We start from the raw sequence: 24981 nt of genomic DNA on the forward strand, positions 1-24981 counted from the left end.
TTTAAGTGTTCAAGTGAAAGGAAGAGTCAATTGATGTGGCAAACTTCATTGTTGTCTTATTTTATGAAATTGCCACAGCCACCCCAGCCTTTGGAAACCACCACCCTGATCAGTCAGCAGCCATCATTGTCAAGACAAGATCCTCCACCAGCAAAGATATGACTCATTGAAGGCTCAGATGATGGTTATCATTTTTTAGCAATAAAGTTTTTTTTTTAAATTTCAGGTGTTCATCATTTTTCAACTTCTGTATAGACTACTTCCTGTTCACCACCAAAAATCTAGTTTCTATTTGTCACCATACAAATGTCCCCTTTACCCCTTCCACATTCCCCCTTTTCCTCTTCCCCTCTGGTAACCACTAGTCTGTTTACTGTATCTATGTGTTTGTTTGTTCTGTTTTGTTTTTTTTTTGTCTTCCACATACGAGTGAAATCATACAGTATTTGTCTTTCTCATTCTGACTCATTTTACTTAGCATTAATACCCTCAAGTTCCATCCGTATTGACACAAATGGCGAGACTTCATCTTTTTTATGTTTGAGTAGTATTCCGTTTGTGTGTGTGTGTGTGTGTGTGTGAGTGTGAGTGTTTACACATATATATACCACATCTTTACCCATCATCTGTCGGTGGGCACTTGGCTATTGTAAATAGTGTTGCAGTGAACATAGGAGTGCATGTATCTAACAAGAAATAATAGGTGTTGGTAAGGATGTAGAGAAAAGAGAATCCTCGTGTACTGTCGGTGGGAATGTAAATTGGCACAGCCACTATAGAAAACAGTATGGAGATTAACCATAAAATTAGAAATAGAACTACTATATGATTTAGCTGTTCCACTTCTGAGTATTTATACAAAGAATATGAAAACAATAAAGTATTTTTTAATTATGGTATGTGCATTGTTTCTTTTTAGAAATAATGCTATTGCGCACTTAATAGACTACAGTATAGTGTAAACATAACTTTTATGTGCACTGGGAAACCAGGTTAATGTGACTCACTTAATTGTGATATTACCTTTATTGCAGTGGCCTGGAACCAAACCTGCGGTATCTCCAAAGGATGCCTGTAGTTTGAAATCTTAAAAATATGAACGTATGGGAGATTGAATGTATTTCTTGTTTTTTCTTAGTGGACTTTCATGTGCTTGAATGAACTGCCATCAGGATGCCATTGTGCTTTGTGTGGGCTGCAGTCAGCAGATAGTCGTTCAAATCTAAGTTTAAACATTTGTTGTGTCCTTAGGCCGCTTCTGTAACTTCTCTGGGTGTTATTTCCTCATTTATGGGTTGTTGTGAGGAATGTATTTACACAGAGTTTGAAACATTCATGTGTATAATAAATGCTTATTCCTTTCTCATCTGTTATTTGGAAATGCAGATTTCCTGGTTAGTCTGAAAGATTAAAGGTGTGTAATAACTTCCTAATGAAATGATTCTTTTGTTGACAACAAGATTCTTCATTGGTGCTTCCTGTTACTTAATAAAGGTTAGCTGTTTGATAGGCTGAGAAAGTGATAGAAAAAAGTAGGTAGATTTACATGAAACCACACTCTTAAGGGACTTTACCAAATAAATGCACTCCAGAAACTAAGCAAGCTTCTTAGATTCATGAGATTTTGAACAAAGTAGAGTTTTACTATGTTTTTTTTTTTTCTTATTGAGTTCATAATAGTTTACATCATTGTGAAGTTTCAGTTGTATGTTATTTCTTGGCTGTCACCACTTAGGTGCTCCCTTTCACACCTTGTGTCCACCCCCCACCACCTTCCCCTGGTAACCACTGAACTATTTTCTTTTTCCATGTGTTTGTTTATATTCCACATATAAGTGAAATCATATGGTGTTTGTCGTGCTCAGTCTGGCTTATTTCGCTTCTCATAATACCCTCCAGGTCCATCCATGTTGTTGCAAATGGGATGATTTTGTCTTTTTTATGGCTGAGTAGTATTCCATTGTATATATATATACCACATCTTCTTTATCCAATCATCGGTCGATGGGCACTTGGATTGTTTTCATGTCTTGGCTATTGTGAATAGTGCTACAATGAACATAGGGGTACATATGTTACTTTGGATTGTTGATTTCAAGTTGTTGGGGTAGATACCCAGTAGTGGGGTAGCTAGGTTATATGGCAGTTCTAGTTTTAGTTTTTTGAGGAATCTGCGTGTTGTTTTCCATAGTGGCCACACCAGTTTACATTCCCATCAGCAGTGTATGAGCATTCCTTTTTCTCCACATCCTCTCCAACATTTGTCGTTTTTCTCTTGGTAATTATAACCATTCTGACTGGTGTAAGGTGATATCTCATTGTAGCTTTGATTTGCATTTCCCTAATAATTAGTGATGTTGAACATCTTTTCATCTGTTGGCCATCTACATAGCTGCCTTGGAAAAATGTCAGTTCATATCCTCTGCCCATTTTTTGATTGGGTGGTTTGGTTTTTTTGGTTGAGTTGTATGAGTTCTTTATATACTTTGGAGATCAACCCTTTGTCTGATAAATGACTTGCAAATATTTTCTCCCAGTTGGTGGGTTGTCTTTCTGTTTTGTTCATAGTTTCCTTTGCTTTGCAGAAGATTTTTTGTCTGATGTAGTCTCATTTATTAACTTTTTCTTCTGTTTCCCTTACCTAAGTAGACATGGTATTCGAAAAGATGTGGCTAAAACCAATGTCAAAGAATATACTGCCTATATTTTCTTCTAGGATTTTTATGGTTTCAGACCTTACATTCAAATCTTTACTCCATTTAGAGTTAATTTTTGTGTATGGTGCAAGATAATGGTCTACTTTCATTCTTTTGCATGTAGCTGTCCAGTTTTCCCAGCGCCATTTATTGAAGAGACTTTCCTTTCTCCATTGTGTGTTCGTGGCTCCTTTGTCAAAGATTAACTGACCATAGATGTGTGGTTTTATTTCTGGGCTTTCAATTCTCATCCATTGATCTGTTTGTCTGTTTTTGTGCCAGAACCATGCTGTTTTAATTACTATAGCTTTGTAGTATGTTTTGAAATAAGAGGTTGTGATGCCTCCAGCTTTGTTCTTTTTTCTCAGGATTGCTCAGGGTCTTTTCTTGTGCCATATAAATTTTTGGATTCTTTGTTCTATTTCTGTGAAGAATGTCATTGAGATTCTGATTGGGATTGCATTGAATTTGTAGATTGCTTTAGGTAGTGTAGACATTTTAACTATGTTTATTCTTCCGATGCGTGAACATGGAATATTTTTCCATTTCTTTATGTCTTCTTCAGTTTCTTTCAATAATGTCGTATTGTTTTCAGTGCACAGGTCTTTCACTTCTTTGATTAAGTTGATCCCCAGGTATTTTATTCTTTTTTGTTGTGATTGTAAATAGGATTGTATTCTTGATTTCTTTTTCTTGCTGGTTCATTGTTAGTATATAGGAATGCAACTGGCTTTTTAAAAATTGATTTTGTACCTTGAAACTTTGCTGTATTTGTTGATTATTTCTGATAGTTTTCTGGTGGATTCTTTAGGGTTTTCTATATATAGAATCATATCATCTGCAAATAGCAAAAGTTTCACTTCTTCCTTTCCTTTTATTTCTTCTTCTTGCCTAATTGCTCTGGCCAATACCTCCAGTTGTATGTTGAATAGGAGTGGCGAGAGTGGGTACCATTGTCTTGTTCCTGTTCTCAGAGGGATGGCTTTCAGTTTTTCACTATTAAGTATGATGTTGGCTGTGGGTTTATCATATATGGCCTTTTTTGTGTTGAGGTACTTTCCTTCACTACCCATTTTGTTGAGAGTTTTTTTTTTTTTTATCATAAATGGATGTTGGCTCTTGTCAAATGCTTTCTCTATATCTATTGAGATGATCATGTGATTCTTATTCCTCATTCTGTTAATGTGGTGTATCACATTGATTGATTTGCAGATGTTGAACCTCTCCTGTGTCCCTGGAGTAAATCCCACTTGATCGTGGTTTATGATTCTTTTAATGCTATATTAAGTTTACCCATGTTTTGTCGAGGATTTTTTGCATCTAAGTTCATCAGTGATATTGGCCTGTAGTTTTCGTTCTTCATCGTGTCCTTGTCTGGTTTTGGTGTCAGGATAATGTTGGCCTCATAGAATGTGTTAGGAAGTGTTCCATCTTCTTCAGTTTTTCAGAATAGTTCGAGGAGAATGAGTATTAAATCTTCTTTGAATGTTTGGTAGAATTCTCCAGAGACGCCATCTGGTCCTGGACTTTTGTTTTTTGGGATGCTTTTGAATACTGTTTCAATCTCTGTATTTGTGATTGGTCTATTCAGATTGTCTATTTTGTCTTGATTCAATTTTGGGAGGTTGTATGAGTCTAGGCATTCATCCATTTCTTCTAGGTTATCGAATTTGTGGGCATATAGTTTTTCATAGTATTCTCTTATAATCCGTTGTATTTCTGTGGTATCCGTTGTAATTTCTCTTCTTTCATTTCTAATTTTTTTTATTTGAGCCTTCTCTTTTTTTTCTTGATCTGTCTGGCTAAGGTTTGTCAATTTTGTTTATCTTCTCAAAGAACCAGCTCTTTGTTTCATTAATCCCTTCTAGTGTTTTTTTAGTCTCTATTTCACTCTTTCTGCTCTGATTTTTATTATTTCCCTCCTTCTGCTGACTTCAGGCTTTGTCTGTTCTTTTTCTAGCTCTGTTAGGTGTATTTTAAGATTTGAGATTTTTCTTATTTGAGATTTTTCTTGCTTGTTGAGGTGGGCCTGTATTGCTATGAATTTCCCTCTTATGACCACTTTTGCTGTATCCCATAAGAGTTGGTATGTTGTATTTTCATTTTTGTTTGTCTCCAGATATTTTTTAACTTCCCCTTTGATTTCTTCAGTGATCCAGTGGTTGTTGAATAGCATATTGTTTAGTCTCCACATATCTCTGACTTTCCCAGTTTTGTTCTTGTGGTTGATTTCTAACTTCATAGCATTGTGGTCAGAAAAGATGGCTGGGATGATTTCAATCTTCTTAAATTTATGGAGGCTTGCCTTGTTACCCAAAATATGGTCTATCTTTGAGAATGTTCCATGGGCACTTGAGGAGAATGTATATTCTGCTGTTTTTGGATGGAATGCTCTATGCTTGTCTATTAAGTCCATCTGGTCAAGTGTTTCATTTAAAGCTGCTATTTCTTTGTTGGCTTTTTGTCTGGATGATCTGTCCATTGAAGTACGTGTGGTGTTGAGGTCCCCTACTATTATTGTCTTGCTGTTAATTTCTACCTTTAGGTCTGTTAATAATTGCCTTATGTCCTTTGGTACCCTTGTGTTAGGTGCACGTATAGTAGTAAGTGTTATGACCTCTTGGTGGAATGTCCCTTTTATCATTAATATACTGCCCTTCTGTCTCTCATTGTCTTTTTTAACTTGAAGTCTGCTTTTCCTGATAAAAGTATGGCAACACCTGCTTTGTTTTGTTGGCCATTAGCTTAGAGTGTTGTCTTCCATCCCTTCACTCTAAGCCTATATTTGTCTTTGGAGCTGACGTGCATTCCCTGCATCTCAGGGAGCATATTGTTGTGTCTTTTTTTTAAACCAGCCAGCTGCTCTGTGTCTTCTGATTGGAGAATTCAATCCATTTACATTTAGAGTGATTATTCTTATATGAGGGCTTACTGCTGCCATTTTATCTCTTGTTTTCTGGTTGTTCTGTGTTTCCACTGTTTCTTTTCCTTTGTTTTTCTGACTGCCATTTCATTTTGGTGGTTTTCTGAGGGGGATTTCCCCATTTTCTCTCTTTTGTGAATTCTGGCTCTGCACTGATTTTTTGTTTAATAGTTACTGTGAGGATTGTATGAAAGATGTCGGAGATGAGATAGTCCGTTTTCTTATATCCTCTTATGTCCATTAACCTAAGCAGGCTCCTTCCCTCTTCTCTCGCCTTCTGAGTAATTCCTGTTACAAATTGTTCTGTTTTTATTTTGTGAGTTTGCGGCTAAGTTCAAGAGTTTATCATTACTTTTGATTCTTTCTTTCCCTTTCTCTTTTAAGTTGTAATTGAGTCTTTCCCTCCCTGTTGTGGTAGAGAGCTGCAGGTTTCTGATCATGTCTGTTTATTTGTCTCCTTGCTCAGAGCTTTGTAGACCATTGCCTTTTTGTTGCCAGTGTGAGGGTATCTTCAGCTGTTTCTTGTAGGAGATGTCTAGTGGCGATGGGCTCCCTCAGGTTTTGTTTATCTGGGAAAGCTTTTATTGCTCCATTGTATCCGAAGGAAAATTTTATGGGTAGAGTATTCTTGGCTGAAAGTTTTTGTCTTTCAGTATTTTGAATATATCATTCCATTCTCTCCTAGGCTGTAGGATTTCTGCTGAGAAATCCTCTGAAAGCCTGATAGGATTTCCTTTGTAGGTTATTTTCTTCTGCCTTTCTGCTCCTAATATCTTTTCTTTATCATTAACTTTTGCCATTTTAACTATTATATGCCTTGGAGAATGTCTTTTTAGCATTGATGAAGTGTTGGGCATTCTACTAGCTTCATTTATCTGTAAATCTGAAATCATCCCCAGGTTTGGGAATTTCCCAGCAATTATTTCTTTGAACAAGCTCTCTGCTCCTTTCTCCCCTTCTTCTTCTTCTGGAGAAGAATACCTATAATCCTTATGTTGCTTTTCATAATTGAGTCAGATATTTCTCGAAGAATCCTTCTTTTTTTAAATCTTAGTTTTGTCTCCTCCTTCACCTGTAGAATTTCTACGTTTGTATCCTCTGGAAGACTAATTCTTTCCTCTGTGAGATCAGTTCTGATTCTTAATGATTCTGGATTTTTTTTATCTCATTAATTGTGTTTTTCATATCCAGGATTTCTGTTTGATTTTTTTTTTTATAGTTTAAATCTCTTTAGTGAAAAGATTCATTTTATTGCTGAGCTCCTTGAATTGTCTTTCCATGTTTTCTTCTAAGTTGTTGAGTTTCCTTATGGTGGCTATTTTGAATTCTCTGTCATTTAGAGTCTATATTTCTGTGCCTTCAGTTTTGGTGTCTGGAGACTTGTCATTTTCCTTCTTGTATGAATTGTTGCTGCAGTTTCTCATGGTGTTTGATGACCTAATCTGTTGTTGGGGCATTTGTGGTATTCTTAAGATGCAGATTCCACCTGTTACTGCTAGGGGGAAGCAGGAGCAGAGTTTCTGGCCCCACCCCATCTCTTGGAAGCTGTGGGAGTATTATGGGTGCTTGCCCCAGTCTAGGGTGTCTTCAGACACTTATGTGGACTGTCCTTGGCAAGCAGGACTTCCTTGCTGGGCTAGGGCCACTGTTTTGCACTTCAGGGGCACTCTGAGCTCTCCCTCCCCACCAGAAAGTGATCACCAGTGGGCTAAAAGCTGATGCTGCCTCTTCCCACAGCCACCCAGGACACGTTCCCTCTTTGGGGGCTCAACAGCACTATGGCTGCTCGTGCACTGGCCTGGGGAGCATTTGCCCCACCATGTAGATCTGCTGCCGTCTGTTTATGGTTCACAGAGCCGCTGTGCTTGGTGGGTAGAGCTTCCTCTCTGGTACCTGAGCTAGGGCTGCTCCTTGGCACCACAGGGGCTCAGTGGGCTCCCCCTGCCCACCAGGAAAGTGAACCTGAGTGAGCTCAAAGCTGCTGTACCTCTTCCCACAGCCACCCGGGACATGTTCCCTCTTTGGGGCTCAGTAGCACTGTGAGCGCTCACACACGCACCTGGGCAGTCTTTGCCCCAGCATGTAGATCTGCTGCAGTCTCTGTTATGGTCCACTGTGCTTGGCCAGCAGGGCTTCCTCAACGGGACCCAAGCTAGGGCTGCTCCTTGGCATCACAGGGGCATTGTGGGCTCCCCTTCCCCAGGGGGAGAGCAAACACAAGCACGGGCTAAGGGTTACCATTGCCTCCTCCTACAGTCACTCCAGTGTGTGTTCCCACTTTCTGGGCACTTGCACCAGGCTGAAAAGTGTTTGTGTGCATGCACAGGGCTACTAGGGGAGAGCAGGGCATGCTCACCTATCTCTGCCACTTCCCGCGAGGCCAGTCCATCCACCCTCAGATGCATAGCTGCGTGCGTCTCTCAGGTGTCCTCTTGTGCTGTGTGGGCTTCCTCCATTGGTCAGTGAATGTCCATGTAGTTGTAGTTCAAAAGGGAGAGAGACAAAGGGAACAGGTAACTCTGTCATGTTGCTGACGTCACTCCAAGTTTTACTACTCTTAAGCATTTACTTTAATGCAAATGATATGAGCAAAGATAGTTGTGATTCAAGTTGTTTTCTAATAAAGATTTTAAGAAATAAGATTTATATTTTGTGAATGAATAGTTTGTATGTAAACAGATAACCAAATGATTTTAAAACTTTTTTGTTTTAGATATTTTAAACTTAAGTTTTCAACTTAAATTTAAACTTAATTTTAAATTAACAATATTAAAGCATAGTAACTCTTGAGCATCTTGGTAAAATTAGGTAAATTTTTCTTTTAATGTGTGTGTGCGTGTATTGCTAACGCTTTGTATTCTAAGTTGTATCAAATAGCCTGGGCCAAGTCATTCAGGCACTCTTGAAGGCATACAGAAGTAAAGTGAAAAGGTTTCTTCACTGCTGTTCTATCTCATACTCCTTCCTAGCAGTGACCAGAGTCAGCAGGTGATACAGTCTCCAGTGTTCTTTTGTTCATGGACGTACCTGTACCTGCGTCTTTGTATGGTCATGTGTTGTTTAACAATGGGGATAGGTTCTGAGAAGTGCGTTGTTAGGTGATTTCGTCATTGTGCGAACATTATAGAGTGTGCTTACACAAACCTAGATAGTGTAGCCTACTGCATACCTAGGCTTATTTGGTATTAATCCGTTGGGACCACCATCATAAATGTAGTCTGTTGTTGAGCAAAGTGTCATTATGCAGCATATGACTGTTGGGAGTTATTTATACATGTCACCACATATGCGTGTCACCATACTAAAGGTTAGTTTGTGACTTATGTTTTTCACTTACTATGGATTGGGGTCTCTTAAAATGACTTAGTCTTTTCTTTTGTATTTAGCCACTTTATTTCACTGAGCCTCAGTTTACTTCTCTGTAAAACAGGATGAACTAATAATCCTAATATTAGGGATTAGATAAAATGGTGGATGTGAAACTGCTTTGTACACAAAGTTATCATTGTTGCAGAGGAAAAAAGCAGGCGCTGCCAGTATGGAAGAAGAAATCAGAGAAAAGCCTAACCTCTTATATGGTTTCCATCCTCTGACCTTTTTCTCTTAGTCTTTTTTTAAGATAGTGTACACTGACATCTTTGTGGAAATATGAAAATATTTCTGTATGGTAGATTCCTAGAAATAGAATTGCTGGGTCAAAAGGTCTGTGTATTTTAAATTCCACTAGGAGCTGTCAAAATTGTTTTTCCCAACTGGCATCACCATTTTACACTTTATTTATTCATGTTTTTCAACTAGTGTTTATTGAGCATCTATTATATGATCAGTATTGTCGTAGATGTTGCAGATATAGCAGCAAATAAAAATTCTTATTCTCATTAAGCTTACATTGTACAGTCATGCACTGCATAATGACGTTTTGGTCAGCAACAGAATGCATATATGATGGTGGTCCCATAAGATTAGTACCATACAGCCTGGATGTGTAGTAGGCTGTGCTGTCCAGGTTTCTGTAAGTACGTTCTATGATGTTCTCACAGTGACAAAATTACCTAGTGATGAATTTTCTAGAACATATCCTTGTTGTTAAGTGATACATGACTGTATTTGGGAAAGAAAGACTAAGCAAATAGTCAAGTAAATATAATATAATGGCTGGTGGTGATTAGTACTGTGAAGAAAAATAGATCAGGAGGAGGGGATAGAGAAATGTTGAGGGAGGTACTATCTTAGGGTGATCAGAGGCTCTTAAGCAATAGGTGACATTTGAGCTGAGAACTGAATAAAATATATTTTCTCGGTATTCTACTGGGTTTGGTTAGCTAATTCTTTAAGGTGTTTATATATCTATGTCTAAGTAAGTGGCTATTGCTGGCATATTAGCAATTTTTTTATATGTTAGTCTTCTACTTGCTCATTTTTAAAAACCACTTAGTCTGATTGGTTATCATAGTTAGGCTCTGGTTGCAGAATGAGTTGAGAAGTTTTCCATCTATTTCTGTGCCCTTGAGCAGTTTAAATAACACAGGAATTACCTATGCCTTGAATGATCTCCATTTGCGCTCATATGGAAGGCAGTCCTTTCCCAGCTGATTGGATTCTGAGCACTGTAGTTCCCCTTTCCCTTCACTCCCAAGGATACGTGCACCCCTATGTAAGACGCCCTCTCTCCCTGGAGGTCCTTGAGGAGGCGGAAATCTGTGGTCATGGCTCCAGGCTCCCAGCAGAGGGGAGCCTTCTCTGCTGTTGGTGGTTGGCTCTTCTTCTCAGAAGTACCCGCTAGACTCCAGCAGTAGTTTTGCTCAGCTTGTATGTTGCTCTGGAAAAACTATTAGGGGGTTAGGGGAGTCAGGATTGTGAATTTTGGCTGCCACCTTCTCAGAAACATTCACTTGCTGTTATGGATTTAGTTATATTTATAAAGTATATGTTCAAATCTTTGTGAGAGTTGGAGCAAGAGAGAGGAGAGATGCATGTGCTCAGTGCTCAGGCTCCATCTTGATCACAGCTGAAAGTAATTTTTCCTAATACTAACAAAAGGCTTACAAATGATTTATTTTCAAAATGTCATTAGCAAAGATCCGCCGGTAGTTGTATATTAAAATAACATTTACCCACATTCTAGTTGTCTTTCTTGAGAGGGAAAGAGAGGAAGTCCCTGATATTTTGAGAATTGTGTGTGGTATACGTTGTGAATCTGAAAGTAACCTGTTTTTTATATATATATATATATATATATATATAAAGGTTTTAAAACTGCTAATGTGTAATCTATTATGTGTGATAGTGAAATCTGTAGAAAATATGATTATATTTATAAACATCTGTGGTCAGGAAGATATCTGTATTATACCTGTGCTCTGTTGTGCCCTGTAGTAGAGTTAGAAATCAATCTCTCTTTGGATTAAATTTATTTCAGAATTTTGACAAAACTTCTGGAGGTGTCAGATGATCCACAAGTCTTAGCTGTTGCTGCTCATGATGTTGGAGAATATGTGCGGCATTATCCACGAGGCAAACGGTGAGAGAAAAGCCATTAATTTCACTTGGGTTTCCTGAAACATTCAACATAGAGTCCTAACTAATGTACTTATCTAAAATAGAGTAGTTTAGCCGAGGAGCTGATGGAGTAAGCAAAATCAAGATTACCATAATACTGAGAATTATGATAAACCTAATTGAAAGTGGGTAGTATAAAAATATAAGTACACTTGTATAATACTATTGTGTTGTAGCCACCAGAGATCACAATAGAAATTTCATGTTCAGGATTTTCTTTGGTTTGTATGATTTAATTCAATAGCCATTTTGTGAGCATTGGTTATTTTTCAACTACTATTTCTAGTTACAGAGGTGAATTAGACATTGCTTTTACGTGGAATGGGCTGGTCAACTTAGTATCTAATGAATTCCTGAAGCAGACTTTAATGAGAAGTCTTTCCTGGTCCATATATGATCTAAATATCCAAAACTATCTGCAAGAGCCTTTAAACTCTTGTAACCATTCCTGCCAACTTATGGTAGTGAGGTAGCATTTTTTAATTTAGTAGCAGTGAAGAACAAGAAAAGAAGGTGATAAAGTGTAGAACTTGACCTATGTATGACTCAAGCATTCTGTTCTAGATACCTTGGTAAAACATCAGAAACAAAATAATTCCTATAATTGACATGAAAGAGTTATCAGTAATTTAAACTGTAATTAAATTTTTTGAGTATTGATTAATCTTTTAAAATGATTATTTCAAATTGTTAGTCTGCAAACTCACTGAAGACCTATTCAGTTTGAGAAATACTCCTATGGAGGGAGATATGGAAATCACTTCACAGAGAGAAAACACTGCCTTTTTTCAAGAAGTTTCAAAGAGAAGGGGAGTTTTCAAGGGACTATGTCATTACGAGAAATAATTTGAAAATATACCTCAAAGGAGAAGTAGGAGATTGCAGAGGCCTTGAGTTACTCGGAGATATACTAGTGAGGGATGTCAGAATAAAGAATGAATATACTGGTCCATGGGTCTATATACACCGCTGGAAGAACAAAGAAAAGGAGTAGCATGGCCAGAGTTTCAGGCAAAAAAAAACCTTTTAGGTAGTGTTTTGTGCTGAGGACTGATTGCAGTGGATGATGCAGTGATCGGTAATCTGAAGAAGGTAAAGCACTGTGTGAGAGATAATCCATAATGGGGGACAGCAGGGAAGAGAGAAAGGAAAGGATGTGGCAGCAGAGCTGGGTTATGTAAAGGCATAAAAGGCTTCTGATTAAGCAGTAGATAATGGTGTAAACAGAGTATTCAGAAGATACATTTGAAACTTTAGCTGGTTCCTGATGTCATTAACAAGTCAGTACTGGGAGAAGGTAAGTTCTTAAATAAGCTTTTCACTTTTATCATTTCAGAATTAAGGTATTTTATCTAGATTTGCTTTTAGCTTCCTTTCCCAGAAGAACTGTAAATAAAGCCCAGCTATATATCTAAGAAGGATTTATCTATCATCGATCTGTCTGTTTTGCATGTTAAATACGTCTTGGATGGGTTAGGGACCTTGGCTATTAGCTATATTTATATGAAAGTAAACTTTGTCTTTGTTTTATATAAAAATCTTCAATTCCTCCATAATAAAATAGGCTCTTTTTTGAATGGTATTAATGTTAGATGGTTCTTGATACTACAGTGTCAAGAACTACAAAGTCCTTAGCTTTTATCCTACTTACAAGTTAGCAAGTATACCTGCCATAGTTCCAGGGATGCTGGTAGAGGCATGAGACTCCTTGGTCAGAGACAAATGATAGTTTGTCACTTATAGGAGTAGCAGTAGCAAGAATATTAGCATTTTGTGCTGGTTCCTCAAGTCTCAATTTCCACAGGAAAACATGAAGAGAGCCAAAATGAGCCCTGTATGGAGTGCAGAAGAAGAACCCTAAACTTAGGGAACTCGAATCTCTCATAATAGGCAGTAAGCATGCCTGCCCTTTGCTCCTAAGCAGACACATCCCTTTGAAAAGGGCATTCAGTGCCTCAATATGAAAAAAGTACAGAAATGTGAGAGAAAAGTCTCCCCACGCAGAAAACCCTCAATTCTGTACTAACTTGCCTTCTGGCAAGTCTACCTATAAATATGTCACTCCACTGGTCACTCTGATTCACCTGGGTGACGCAGGCTGGAATCAAATCTATTCAATCTGTCTCATATGTCATTTAATTAAGGCTACTACCTACAAGACTCCAAGCACCAGTTTAAGCCAGCCTACAGTACTGACCTTATCCATGACCCCCAAGGTCCTGGACCTAACCAGCTGAACAAATGCCATACAGCATCAGGGTCTACTTAGAAATCCAACGGTTTTCCCCTTACATTTCCCCTCAGCCACTCCATGTGGCAGACAAATGTCACTCAGCTGGTGGCATAGACAAATAGGACAATCCCTCCTACAACAAGGACTAGACTCAATTATTTGATCTGAACTGGACTCCTAATGTTTACCATCCATCTGGGAAACCACACTGAAGGCACTGTCAACTTGTTGCCCCCCAAATGGTGAGTATCTCACTTGAGTGGCCCAACAGTTATAAACACTTTCTTTCCAGGGGCACCGTGAGAACCCTTGGTATTGTACTTCTTGTATGAAGGCCAGGCATTAACTTGCTTTGCTCCCCAAAACCACAATAATTTGCACCTTAGGAGTGGTCATAAGAGGCTTTTGAGTATTTAAGGAAACACTACCAGTAGATCGTGCAGCCCTCAGATGTGTGTGGAGATCTCTACAAAAGGAGCTACCTTGCTAATTCAGTGTAGCTTTCCAGAAAGAAGTGTTCAGTGACACCACTTTAACCCTGGAAGATACTCAAGTCAGCTTCAACTCACTGGCCAGCGTTTGTTATGGATGATAGAATTGCCCCAGACTTCCTTCTGCGGCCAAGGAGGAATCTGTACATTCTTTGTGTATCCATCTGTACCTGGATCAATGCCACAATACACAATTAGGACAAAGAAGGTATCTAGAACAGAATGCTTGAGTCATACATAGGTCAAGTTCTACACTTAATCACCTTCTTTTCTTGTTCTTCATTGCTACTAAATTAGAAAATGGCTAACTCACTACCATAAGTTGGCAGGAATGGCTACAAGAGTTTAAAGGCTCTTGCAGATAGTTTTGGATATTTAGATCATATATGGACCAGGAAAGACTTCTCATTAAAGTCTGCTTCAGGAATTCATTAGACACTAAGTTGACCAGCCCATTCCGTGTAAAAGCAAGAAAAGTGAATATTGCCACTTGTGAGACATAGGGATAAAGATTCCCAATCTACTCCGTGGTTGTGTTCAGCCACATAAAAGTATTTCTTTAAATTCAGTTGTAATTTGTGGATGTAGTTTTTAACTATAGTCTTCATTATTTTTTTCCTCTATGAATAAAATAAAAACATTAAGATTTGGAAAAAATTCAAACTTGCAGTGGGGCTGGTCTGGTGGTGTAGCAGTTAAGTTCACGCACTCTACTTTGGCAGCCCGTGGCCGCTGGTTTGGATCCTGGGCATGGATCTACACACTGCTTATCAAACCAGGCTGTGGCAGGCGTCCCACAGATGAAATAGAGGAAGATGGGTACAGATGTTAGCTCAGGGCCAATCTTCCTCAGGAAAAAGGAGGATTGGCAGCGGATGTTAGCTCAAGGCTAATCTTCCTCCACACACAAACACACACACACGCACACACACAGACAAGTCAAACTTTCAGTGATGTATCCATTTCATCACAATTCAGTCATCCTAAAAAATTATTTTGGTATCTCAAATTTGATGTTGATGTTTGGAACTGGAGATATTTTAAGTGATATTTTTAACCTATTCAATCAAGATAATGACTATATTGCTAAGTTGCTTAAAATAATAGAATCTTTACTGGCATTATCAGTAGAAGTGCTGTCTAATGTATCATATACTGATAAAGCCAGGAATGAACATTTTCTACTATTTAAAGTAAAATTAATGCCAGTAAAGAAATTAAGTTCCTTCCCAAAAGAAAAAAATGGCATGCTTCTGATTGGAAAGGCAGTCTTATACTCCCTATGCCTTTCCTCACGCAGCACTCACTGCTTGCAACTTGATCATATTCATACTTCTATTTCTTTCAACACTGAGAATATTAGTAGGCTTGTTATTGAGTTCCAATTCATTAGTGCAATCTCTTTATCCACGTAGCAGTAACTCTCCCTACTGCACATAACTAGTCGTCTGTCAGTACTGAGTCCAGCAAACTTCTTGTCCAGATTCTGCGCTCCAAAGATAACAAGCGTATCTCCTCCATACATGCACAGTACATAGGCTGATATGTAATGGGCACTACAGATGTCAGTACAGAATCACGCAGGTTAAGTGTACAGACTAAACTTGCCTGCTTAGGTTCAGATCCCAGCTCTGCCACCTAGTAAACTGTGTGATCTTGGGCATGTCACTTAACCTCTCTGTCCCTCAGTTTCCTCATCTGTAAATATGAGGACTAAATGAGTTAATATGTAACGACTTACTTAGAACAGCACGTGGCACATGGTAGAAAGCGCTATTTAGGTGTTTGATAAACCAATTAAATGAGTAATTTTGTCCAACTGTTAAGTGAAGTATCTGCTATCCTATATGATAGCAATTACTCCTCTTCACTGTATGTTTTTGATATCATGATTTTTAACATTACTTAATAAAGAAATTTGGCTTTCTCTAAGAACATAATGTTTGTCATCAACTTTGTGGTGGACTTTTTTCTTTTTACAAGTTTCTCGGGAGTAGAATAATTTGTACTCACCATCGCACAGCGGGAGTGTCAGAAGAAAAAAGAGTGTTATCTCTTTCTGAGTTTTGTCCCTTTGTCCATCTCAAACAGTAAAATTTTTCAATTGACAAGATTTCATATCAAAAATGTACTGGAAACCACAGGTGATTGTATTGCTGGTCCAGTGATAACCTTTTAACTAGTAAATATATTTCCTATCATTTTCCTTCGTCACACTCAGATTTGTCTCACCATGCACATTTACATACGATGTTCAAAATGGAGTCCTGTTCAATATAGCTTTACATATTTGTTGTTATTTCAGGACTTCTTGTGCAGTTCAAAGAAACACTTTTGATCCAATAACCTGTTTTTGTGAATTCTGGTGGAGAGCGTAACACAACAGAGATTGTCCCCCCAAACTGCAGATTTAATAGCTATCCTCAATAAATACAAATAACAATGAAATAAACTATCCAGATAAATTTACACTACCAACTCTCCTGGCCAATTCAGTTCTTGTAAAGGACCAATAACCTTTAAGATTGTAATACGATTTCCAAAAAACAAACACAACTTATTCGTCTTACTTTTCAAATATATACTGTGTATGTGAATAAAACTGTTCCATTACTTTGTCCTCAGAAAGCACAAAATCACCATGGACCTGACAGATGCCCAGAAATCACACTTTGATGACTAGTGCCCAACACTCATCCCTGAGGGAATGTGCCCCCTTTGTATACATGACTCTGGCACAAATGGTGTAGTGAGCATTGTTCTAACCATCAAAACATTGCAACAGCAATATCCAAGCCACTTCAAACTTTCATAGGGCTTGTGCAACTGCAAAACCCTCTCTTTTCCTGGAATGCCATAGTGAACATTTATTTTTTGTTTTTTTTAAAAGAGTACAACATCTAAACTGCCTTCCTGTATTTGAAGAATTCCGCACCTTACCAGGCATGTGCTCCCTCGCACTGTAGAAGATAAAAATGCCAGCAGTTCACTTTCCTAATCTCCTTTACATCTAGCCACATGCTCATGGCCTAAGCTCAGCAAATTAGATATACTTGCCGCAGTCTTCCAACAGGAATGAGTGTTGGAGGGAAGCGGGGTAGCAGGCATTCCCTTCAGGCAGCAGCGATGGCCAGGCTCCGTGAGGAGGGTAGGCAGTAGCACCTGGTATCTGGGTGTGAGCAGAGTAAACTCAGGGTCAAGAGCTTAGTCATAACAGCACCCTTGCTGGGCTCGCTTGGTAGCTTGATTTTGGTTGCGATTCAGCCTGGGTAGCCTTTGAGTGTAAGGTTCCCCAGCCTTCCAAGCTATAGTTGCCTTTCAGTGCATTCTTTTGCTGCTTTAATCAGGCATTCATGTTTCTGTTTCTGCAACTAAAAATACTGATGTAAAAGATTCCTCTCTTTTTAATCTGGCAAACCAGTATACTGCCGTTAAAACACAAATGTCCAGTTTTCAGTGCGTCTGTGGTGTTCTGTATGTCTCTCATTGTATAGTGTGTACAGTGATAACCTGTTGGTCTGTTTCCCCCACTAGACTTGAACTCTCAAAAAGAAGAACTGTATCTGACTAGGCATAGTGTTTACTACAAAGTAGAGCATAATAAATGCTGAGAGAAAGAGCTACCAAAAGAACTTATGCTTGTTCTCTTAAAATGCAGACTTTTATATGAGGTAAATATCTTTTTTTGCCCTTGTATAAAGCCTAGCGTAGCACACGCAAATAAAAATTGATAAATTGCTTTGATAATGGCACAAACCTTGTATCAACCAAACTCAATAAATTTCTCTTTTCTAAATTATAGTTATGAAAAGTAACAAATGTTCATTATGGAAAACTTGAAAAATACGGAAAAAACTAATGAAGAAAAAACACCTGTAGTACTGCAACCTTACAACTATAAAAAAATACCAGTTTAATTATTTTCATCTTTGTTCCTCAATATATATATATTTTTTCTTCCAAAACTGTGATCATATGATATTTCCTATTTTGTCTCCTTTTTAAAATTAATTTCTCATGGGTATTTCTCATCTACAAATTTTTAAAAATATAATTTAATGCTACCTATAGAGAAATGTATTCCAGTTTACTCAAGTCTTATTTTGGATATTTGATGTGTTCCCAATTTTTCATTATTATGAAAACAGAATGAAAGTCTTTGCAAACATTTCCGATTGTTTTCTTTTTGCCAGTCCCCTGAAGTAGATTTAATGAGATAAAGTATATAAGTACTTTTGAGAGTTTTAAAACGTCAAATGTGTACCAGTTCAGACTCCTACCAGTGGGAGGTGAGAATAGTGTCTTTGCTGTCCTCTCAGCAGTGCTGTCATTTCTTTTTAACTTCTCACAGGGGAGAAATGGCACCTGATATTTTTAATTTATATTTTGATTACTGACATGATTTATTAGGAATATTAGCTGCTGTATTTAATATAAACATTTTTAAAGTTTGCTGTTTATATTATTATGCTCATAAGATTTTTATCATACGTAAGTTTCTGTTGCTGTATAGTGAAATACATTCACTGGTCCTTAATGTTTTATTGAGCATCTACTATCTCCTAGGCACCATTCTGAGTATTGCCCCATGGAGCTCAGATTTCAGTGAAAACATTTGTGATTTCTTCCACTACTTTTATGCTTAGAAAGATTTTTCCCAGTTTGAAATCTGGTAAATATTCTCATAAGTTATTATTTTTGTTTTTAAAAATGTTAATGGCCTTCTTTCTAATTAGAAGTGGAACAAAATAGACGTGATTTCTGTGCTCATTGCTGTGCTCAAGTGCTTATAGATTCTGAAGGGTATATTGCTACATAGATATAAAAGTATCTACTTTCCTATAAATGGAATCTTACTTGCAGCTTACATTTTTAGCAATATGTCGTGGAATCTTAATGTGTTAAAGTGTGATATAATTTCATTAGCTGTGAATATAGTGCTAAACAATAGAATCTTTATCAGGATATTTTATGTAACTATATTTTGTATTATATTATAGAACTATATTAAGAGGGAAAAAGACCTTTAGAACCAACAAAAATAGTGCTGTGCTTTTTAAGATATTTAAAGTTTACTCTAAAATTACATTTCTCTGTTTCACCAGCTGGTACCATTCCTTAAATGTTCTTACCAGTATTGAGCTTGTTAATCATGTATTATAATATTCCAAGTCTTTAAAGCTTAACATGCTATTGACTCAACTTATTTTGAAATATGTTTAGCAAAGTTTTCCCTATGAGACAATAGCTAATAAAGCACTCGAATCTAGTTCTAAAGTGAATCATCCAAATGGCTTGTCTTTTTAATGATATCTTGTCTTACTTAATATGCCAACTGGGAAGATTCTTTTCTCACTATTTTTTCAAGTATTCATGATTTTGGACATCTGTATAATCTGAAAGTAATTGGCGGGTTCAATTGCTTCTTAAATTTAGAAGACAGGAAGTCGGTTTATTTTATGGCAGAGAGTGTCAGCGCAGTGGAGATTGTCCATTCCTCTTTGAGACCTGATGGAATCTCTGGAGTGGAGGGCAGAAACCTGTATAGTTTGAAAATGAATGCATAATAAATTATTAAAAGCAAAGCTTAAAAATGTTCTTGGTTGGTGATAATATGAGAAAATACTGTCGGGGCAATGGTTTAAAATGTCAAAAACACAACATTCTGGAAGGCTAGGCAGTAATTTGTTGTGAGGATTACATGAAGTAAATATGAAGCACTTAGTATAGTTGTTCAACATGTAGAGAAGTGTTACTATTATTATTATTATAGATGGGCGGTGATCTTTGTTTTTTAAATTGGTCATATTTTACACACATATGGCAGCTTTCTGAGGTTATACCTCCTCATACACAGTTGATCCTCATTATTTATGGATTCTAGATTTGTGAATTTGCCTTTTTGTTAAAGTTTATTTTCTAAGCACTGCATCACTACTTGTGCTTTTGCAATCATTTGTGGGTATGTTCAGAGCGAAGTTGGAGTCACCTGATGCGCACCACATTCCCAGCTGAGGTCAAATGAGGCAATGCTCTGCCTTCTTGTTTTAGCTCTTGTACTATAAACGTGTTCCTTATGTGATCTATTTAGTGCCGTGTTGTTTGCATTTTTGTGTATTTTATTGGTGAGGTCACTGTTTAAAATGGCCTCCAAGCATAATGCTAAAGTGCTGTTTAGTGTCCTAAGCACAAGAAGGCTGTGATTGCCTTAGGGAGAAGATGTGTGTATTAGATGAGTTTGCTTCAGGCGTGAGTTATAGTGCTGTTGGCTGTGAGTTCAGTGTTAATGAATCAGCAGTATACATTAAATAAGGTGTCTAAACAGAAACACACATAAAACAAGGTTATGTATTGGTTAATGAAAATGTGGCCAGAGGCTGCAGGAACTTAATGCTGTGTTTCCTCTGGGAGTTTCAGTATTCACTAAATCTTTGTTCATGATGACTGTATAAAACATAACTACCGTGAATAATGAGAATCAACTGCATTTCCCTGTATGGGAGGTATCCAGAAGGGGCCCAATAAATAATTCCCCTCTTGCTTGCCTGAATTCCAAAGTTTTTTGAGAAACATGACAACAGAGGTAACAGATGGAGGCCAAAATAGAATCTTTACTGAGAAAGCTGATATTGGAGAATGTGGTGTGTGTCCAGTAGACAGATGGCCTTCCTAATACTGAACCCCAGAACTGGACTAACCCATTAGTCCCAGGTAGCACTGGACCAATGTGGAAGATAAAGGAAGGGGTGGATCTGTGCATACGGGATTCCTGCTTCCAAACTCACCAGTCACAGAAATCCCCTCTGACAGGAGTAAGCCAGGGCAGGGGGAGACAGCAGAGTTACCCTAAACAGCAGGGGTAAGAAGCCAGCCCTGCCAACTCTCTCAAAGTAGCTCATACACCCTAATATCAGATTGGTCAGTTGAATAAGAAGTTTGTGGTGAAATAAGAATGACTTTATATTTGTTCCCCAAAATCCCTGTAAAATTTCTTCAGTGATCATAATCTTTCTGTGCCTCTGGATGAAAACCTAGGTGGGCCTCATTACTTTTCTCCTCACTCTAGATAACAGTCCCATGGTTATTTGAATCACAAAAGGGGTTTAGTCCACCACATTTATGGCCCTTCTCACTACTTTTTCAAAAGTAGGATTTCTCTCCCTACTATCCCTGATGCCTCCACAAGGGAGGGCCTGTGATCATGTCGCTTCCTGGCTCTGCTTCCCTGAGCGCAGCCCCTGAGACCTCAGTCTCCCTGAGGCTGGTGAATGGGGACAAAGGAGGTGATGGGGAGAAGCAGGGTGTTTCTCACTTGCTGTTGGTGGCATTATGTGCTCTACCCTGGTGGATGTGTGAGGCTGCTAATTTCTCTTAAGAGCGCTTTTTGGGGTTCATCGGAGGCACCTTTTCTGGGCCATCCAACTGCAGCACCCGTAGGTTGAGGTGAGCCATTTCTTGTGTTTCATCTGGCTCGTGGTGGCTCTCAAAGTCCTTTGCCCCCCAGGCTCTGGAAATGTAGGCTGATCTGGACACAGCCCCCTCTCCCTTGCTGCTACAGGTTGCTGTAACCTCTCAGGCTTATGCCACGCTCAGCCACCAGGCCACTGCTCTCCCAACTGCAGGGAGTACACACTGTCTCTGTGTTTGGTTCCCTTGACATGGGGTTAGAAGCCATCACCACCTTTTTCTTGTCTATGGGGCAGAGACCTACAGCGTGGCCCAGTGCACTCCACAGAACACTCACAGGTCATCCTTACCCTCCCTGAATCCTTTAATATTTGAAATAGAGGTCCCTAAGGGGATTAGGAATTGTTAGAGTTCTTTGTAAATTCTGCATGCGATGTTCTCTCACAGATTCACTTTGGTGTCTGATTATCTGTTGATTTGGTGTCTTGGTTGAAACTGAGGCAGGAGGAGTTCCATATTATTATCCTGTTCTATATATGTATAAATATCAGTTTCAAAAAACTAGCATGGTTACAAAGATGTTAGGGAAACTGATGTTTAGTTAAATAATTCATCAGTTTGGGCAGATCAGTATCTCCTAGTGTGGCAATGGATAATTCTAAGCACATCTGAGAATAAGGCATAGTGGACCTTTGACTTTCTTTTTCCTGAATATTACTACTGATTTGTATAGTTTTCTTTTAAACCTTTATTCTTTCTCATTTCTCCCTATGGCCATCCTAGGCTACTCACAACTCTTAAAAGAGTTAATAATGGAAAGTGCTAAAACAAGTATCTGGCAGATAGTAGGTGCTTTGTAAATGTTTACTATTGTTGTTATTTAGAATTCCAGTAATAGTGTGCTACAACAGTTGAGGGAGAGTTATCCTCAGGCAGTTTTGCTGTAGTAAAGGTCTATCTTTTTTGAAGTCTTACTTATCCTTTAACGATATTTTGACAAAAAGAGAAACTAGATGATAATAGATATTGTTGTTAATATAGTACATATTAATATAATATAATAATGTAATTAATAGATATTTGATGAGTGCCTTCTGTCTTGAGTCCTGGGAACATAGGGTAAGCAAAACTATGCACTATTTGGCCCTCATGGATCTTCTTCTATAGTAATAAAGACAAATTTAATATTTTTAAAATAATTATTCAGATAAAAAATTACAACTCAGGTGAATACAATGAAGGAGAGATACATAATGCCATGGAAGGGGCATATTAGGGGGATTAATGTAATGTGGGTAGAGAGAAGCCTTCCCTAAGGAAGTGACAATTGAGTCAAGATCTGAAAGATGAATAGAAGTTACCTACATGAGGAGGAATGGGAATCTTCTAGGAGAGAAAACCGCATGTGCCATGATCCTGTGGCTGGAGGACCTGAAAGAAGGCCAGTGGAGTCCGAGTGCAGAGAACATGGGCTGTGTGACTGTGCTCTGTGAAGCTGGACAGGGGCTTCCAGTGAGACTGTGAAGGGCCTGGTCAGCCATTGTTTTATGCAGGGAAAGAGCTATTCAGAGTTGGGGAAAGATCACTTTGACTACAGTGAGAGAAATGGATTGAAGGGGAGCGGCCCCTGTATCCTCAGCACCATCATCATCTAAGCAGTAGACATCGGCTTACCATACTGCAGAGACATGGGGTTTATGTCCTTTAGTCTTCACTGCAGCACCATAAATGAGGCGTCCTTGTTATTCTCATTTGGCAGAAAGGAATTTACTTGATTAAATGACTTACCTAATGTAACATATCTGATAAGGAGCAGAGCTGATATATTAGATAAGGTAATGTTTTCAAGCACAGTGCCTGGCTCATAACAAGCTCTCAGTTAATACTTGGTTATAATTATACTGTGCTTGTTTTTACTCAGTTTATTTTTTAAAAAAGATGCTTCAAAAGATAAAGTATAAACAGCTACACAGGTCAAAGCCTCTCTCTCACCCCAGACTCCATCCATCCATCTGCGAGGTTGTCTTCAACCGACAAAAGCCGTCTTGTATTAAGGTGTCACTTGTCACTGACTATGGTAGTGATATCGCCCATCAGACAGTACAGATCAGAGAATCCACACTACTGTGCTGGAGTTGAGACTCCACAGCTCTGTTCACAGCCACACCCTTGCAGAGGAACACAGAGCCTCTTTCCATTCACGAAGCAAATAGCCGTTTTCACTTTACTTTTGCATCTGTAGTAACTGAATTTTTCAGGGTTTTGGAGGGTGCAGTGTTAGTTGTCAGCTACCTCGATGCTCTTGACATAGGAATTTTCTTCTTTGTGTCACTGCCCAGGAGGTCGTGTGGCATATTCCATCATTACAAGAAAAGGCAGATATCTTAAAAATTAATAGTTTTTTTCAGAAAATTAACGTGGTTTCTGTTGGGTACCTTTTAACCCTGTGTTCCTTGCTATCTGCATTCTAGCACTTATGTGTCTCACAGCACGGCAACTGGTGGACTTAATATTAATCTGATATTATTACAGATGTTAGATGGTGTTCAATATACTGATTTTAAGTAAGCCAGAAATACTGGTAATAAAGAAGTTAATACTTGACTGCCTAAAAAACTATCATCTAGAATAGTACAACAGTCTATGAGCTCTCCAGGTAGATAAAATTTGCCTTATTAGGAAATGAGAATAACAATTGGATTTATCATTAGGAATTCAAAAGAGAAAATATTTGAATACTTAAATCTGTGATTTTGAGAAAATGATATAAAAAAGACGTGTTGGTTTACTTACCTATATTGTAACTTTTCTTTTTAAAATCTGTTGGCACTCTGGAAGTTAGGCTTTCTGCTAACAGCATGAGTTTGAAAGTAATTGCAGTATCTTCTTAAAGTGGTTTCTCTTCTGCAGGGTTATTGAACAGCTTGGTGGGAAGCAGCTGGTGATGAACCACATGCACCACGAAGACCAGCAGGTTCGCTACAATGCTCTTCTGGCTGTGCAGAAGCTCATGGTGCACAACTGGTATGTGCCAGCTTTTTCTTGCTGCCCACACAGTGAATTGTGAGATCTCACTTGCCCATTCCAAAAGTTCTTATATAAATGCTCTGATGAATGATAGTTTTTTAAATCAGTGATTTAGATTAAGTGTCTAGAAATACACTTTAGCAATTCAGAGCAATGACATGATTAAAAAAAAAAACCCAACTGTGTTAATGTTCTGAGGAAATGTGTATTCAAAGTACTAATATCAAAAACAACTTCAAAAGTAACTAAAAGGACTCTTATGACAGAAGTGAATCAGTCTTTTTTGGAGTTGAGTGGAATCCAGTTGGGCTACTGATTAGAGAGAGTACAATTTTGCAAGGTTTAACTATTCAGCATATGATGAACCTGAATTGATGTTACCAGTTCACATGAAATCACTAAAAGCTGATTGATCAATGAAGATTCAACTCTCAGATTTCATTCATTATAGCCTTTTGCTTTTGAAATAACCAAAGTCATGTTTTTCTCTCATTGTTTTTATTTTTTAAATAAGAATTATTGACCTTTTTGTGCCCACTTAAAACAAGATAAATTAGAGAGTAACTACTTAGATATAATGGTGAGCCATTGTGTACCTGATAGAACAAACAAGGAGTACCTTTGCCATGACCGTTCTTAGCTATA

General features: G+C 38.1%; 1 protein-coding gene across 9 annotated transcripts in view; it reads left to right on the top strand.

Annotated features, from left to right (window-relative positions):
- ATP6V1H (ATPase H+ transporting V1 subunit H) overlaps positions 1-24981 on the top strand; it is a 129726-nt gene that overhangs the window by 75871 nt on the left and 28874 nt on the right. For 6 of the 9 annotated variants that reach the window (XM_005613165.4, XM_005613166.4, XM_005613167.4 and 3 more), the window contains 2 exons: positions 11039-11140; positions 24220-24333. In XM_005613165.4, the coding sequence (XP_005613222.1) occupies positions 11039-11140; positions 24220-24333 (216 nt within the window). Of the gene's footprint in view, positions 1-11038; positions 11473-14345; positions 15146-24219; positions 24334-24981 lie in introns of those variants that run through there. The other 3 variants (XR_011421596.1, XR_011421597.1, XR_011421595.1) reach the window with 2 other exon arrangements.

The sequence above is a fragment of the Equus caballus genome, chromosome 9 (assembly GCF_041296265.1).
Source record: "Equus caballus isolate H_3958 breed thoroughbred chromosome 9, TB-T2T, whole genome shotgun sequence".
Classification (NCBI taxonomy): Eukaryota; Metazoa; Chordata; class Mammalia; order Perissodactyla; family Equidae; genus Equus; species Equus caballus.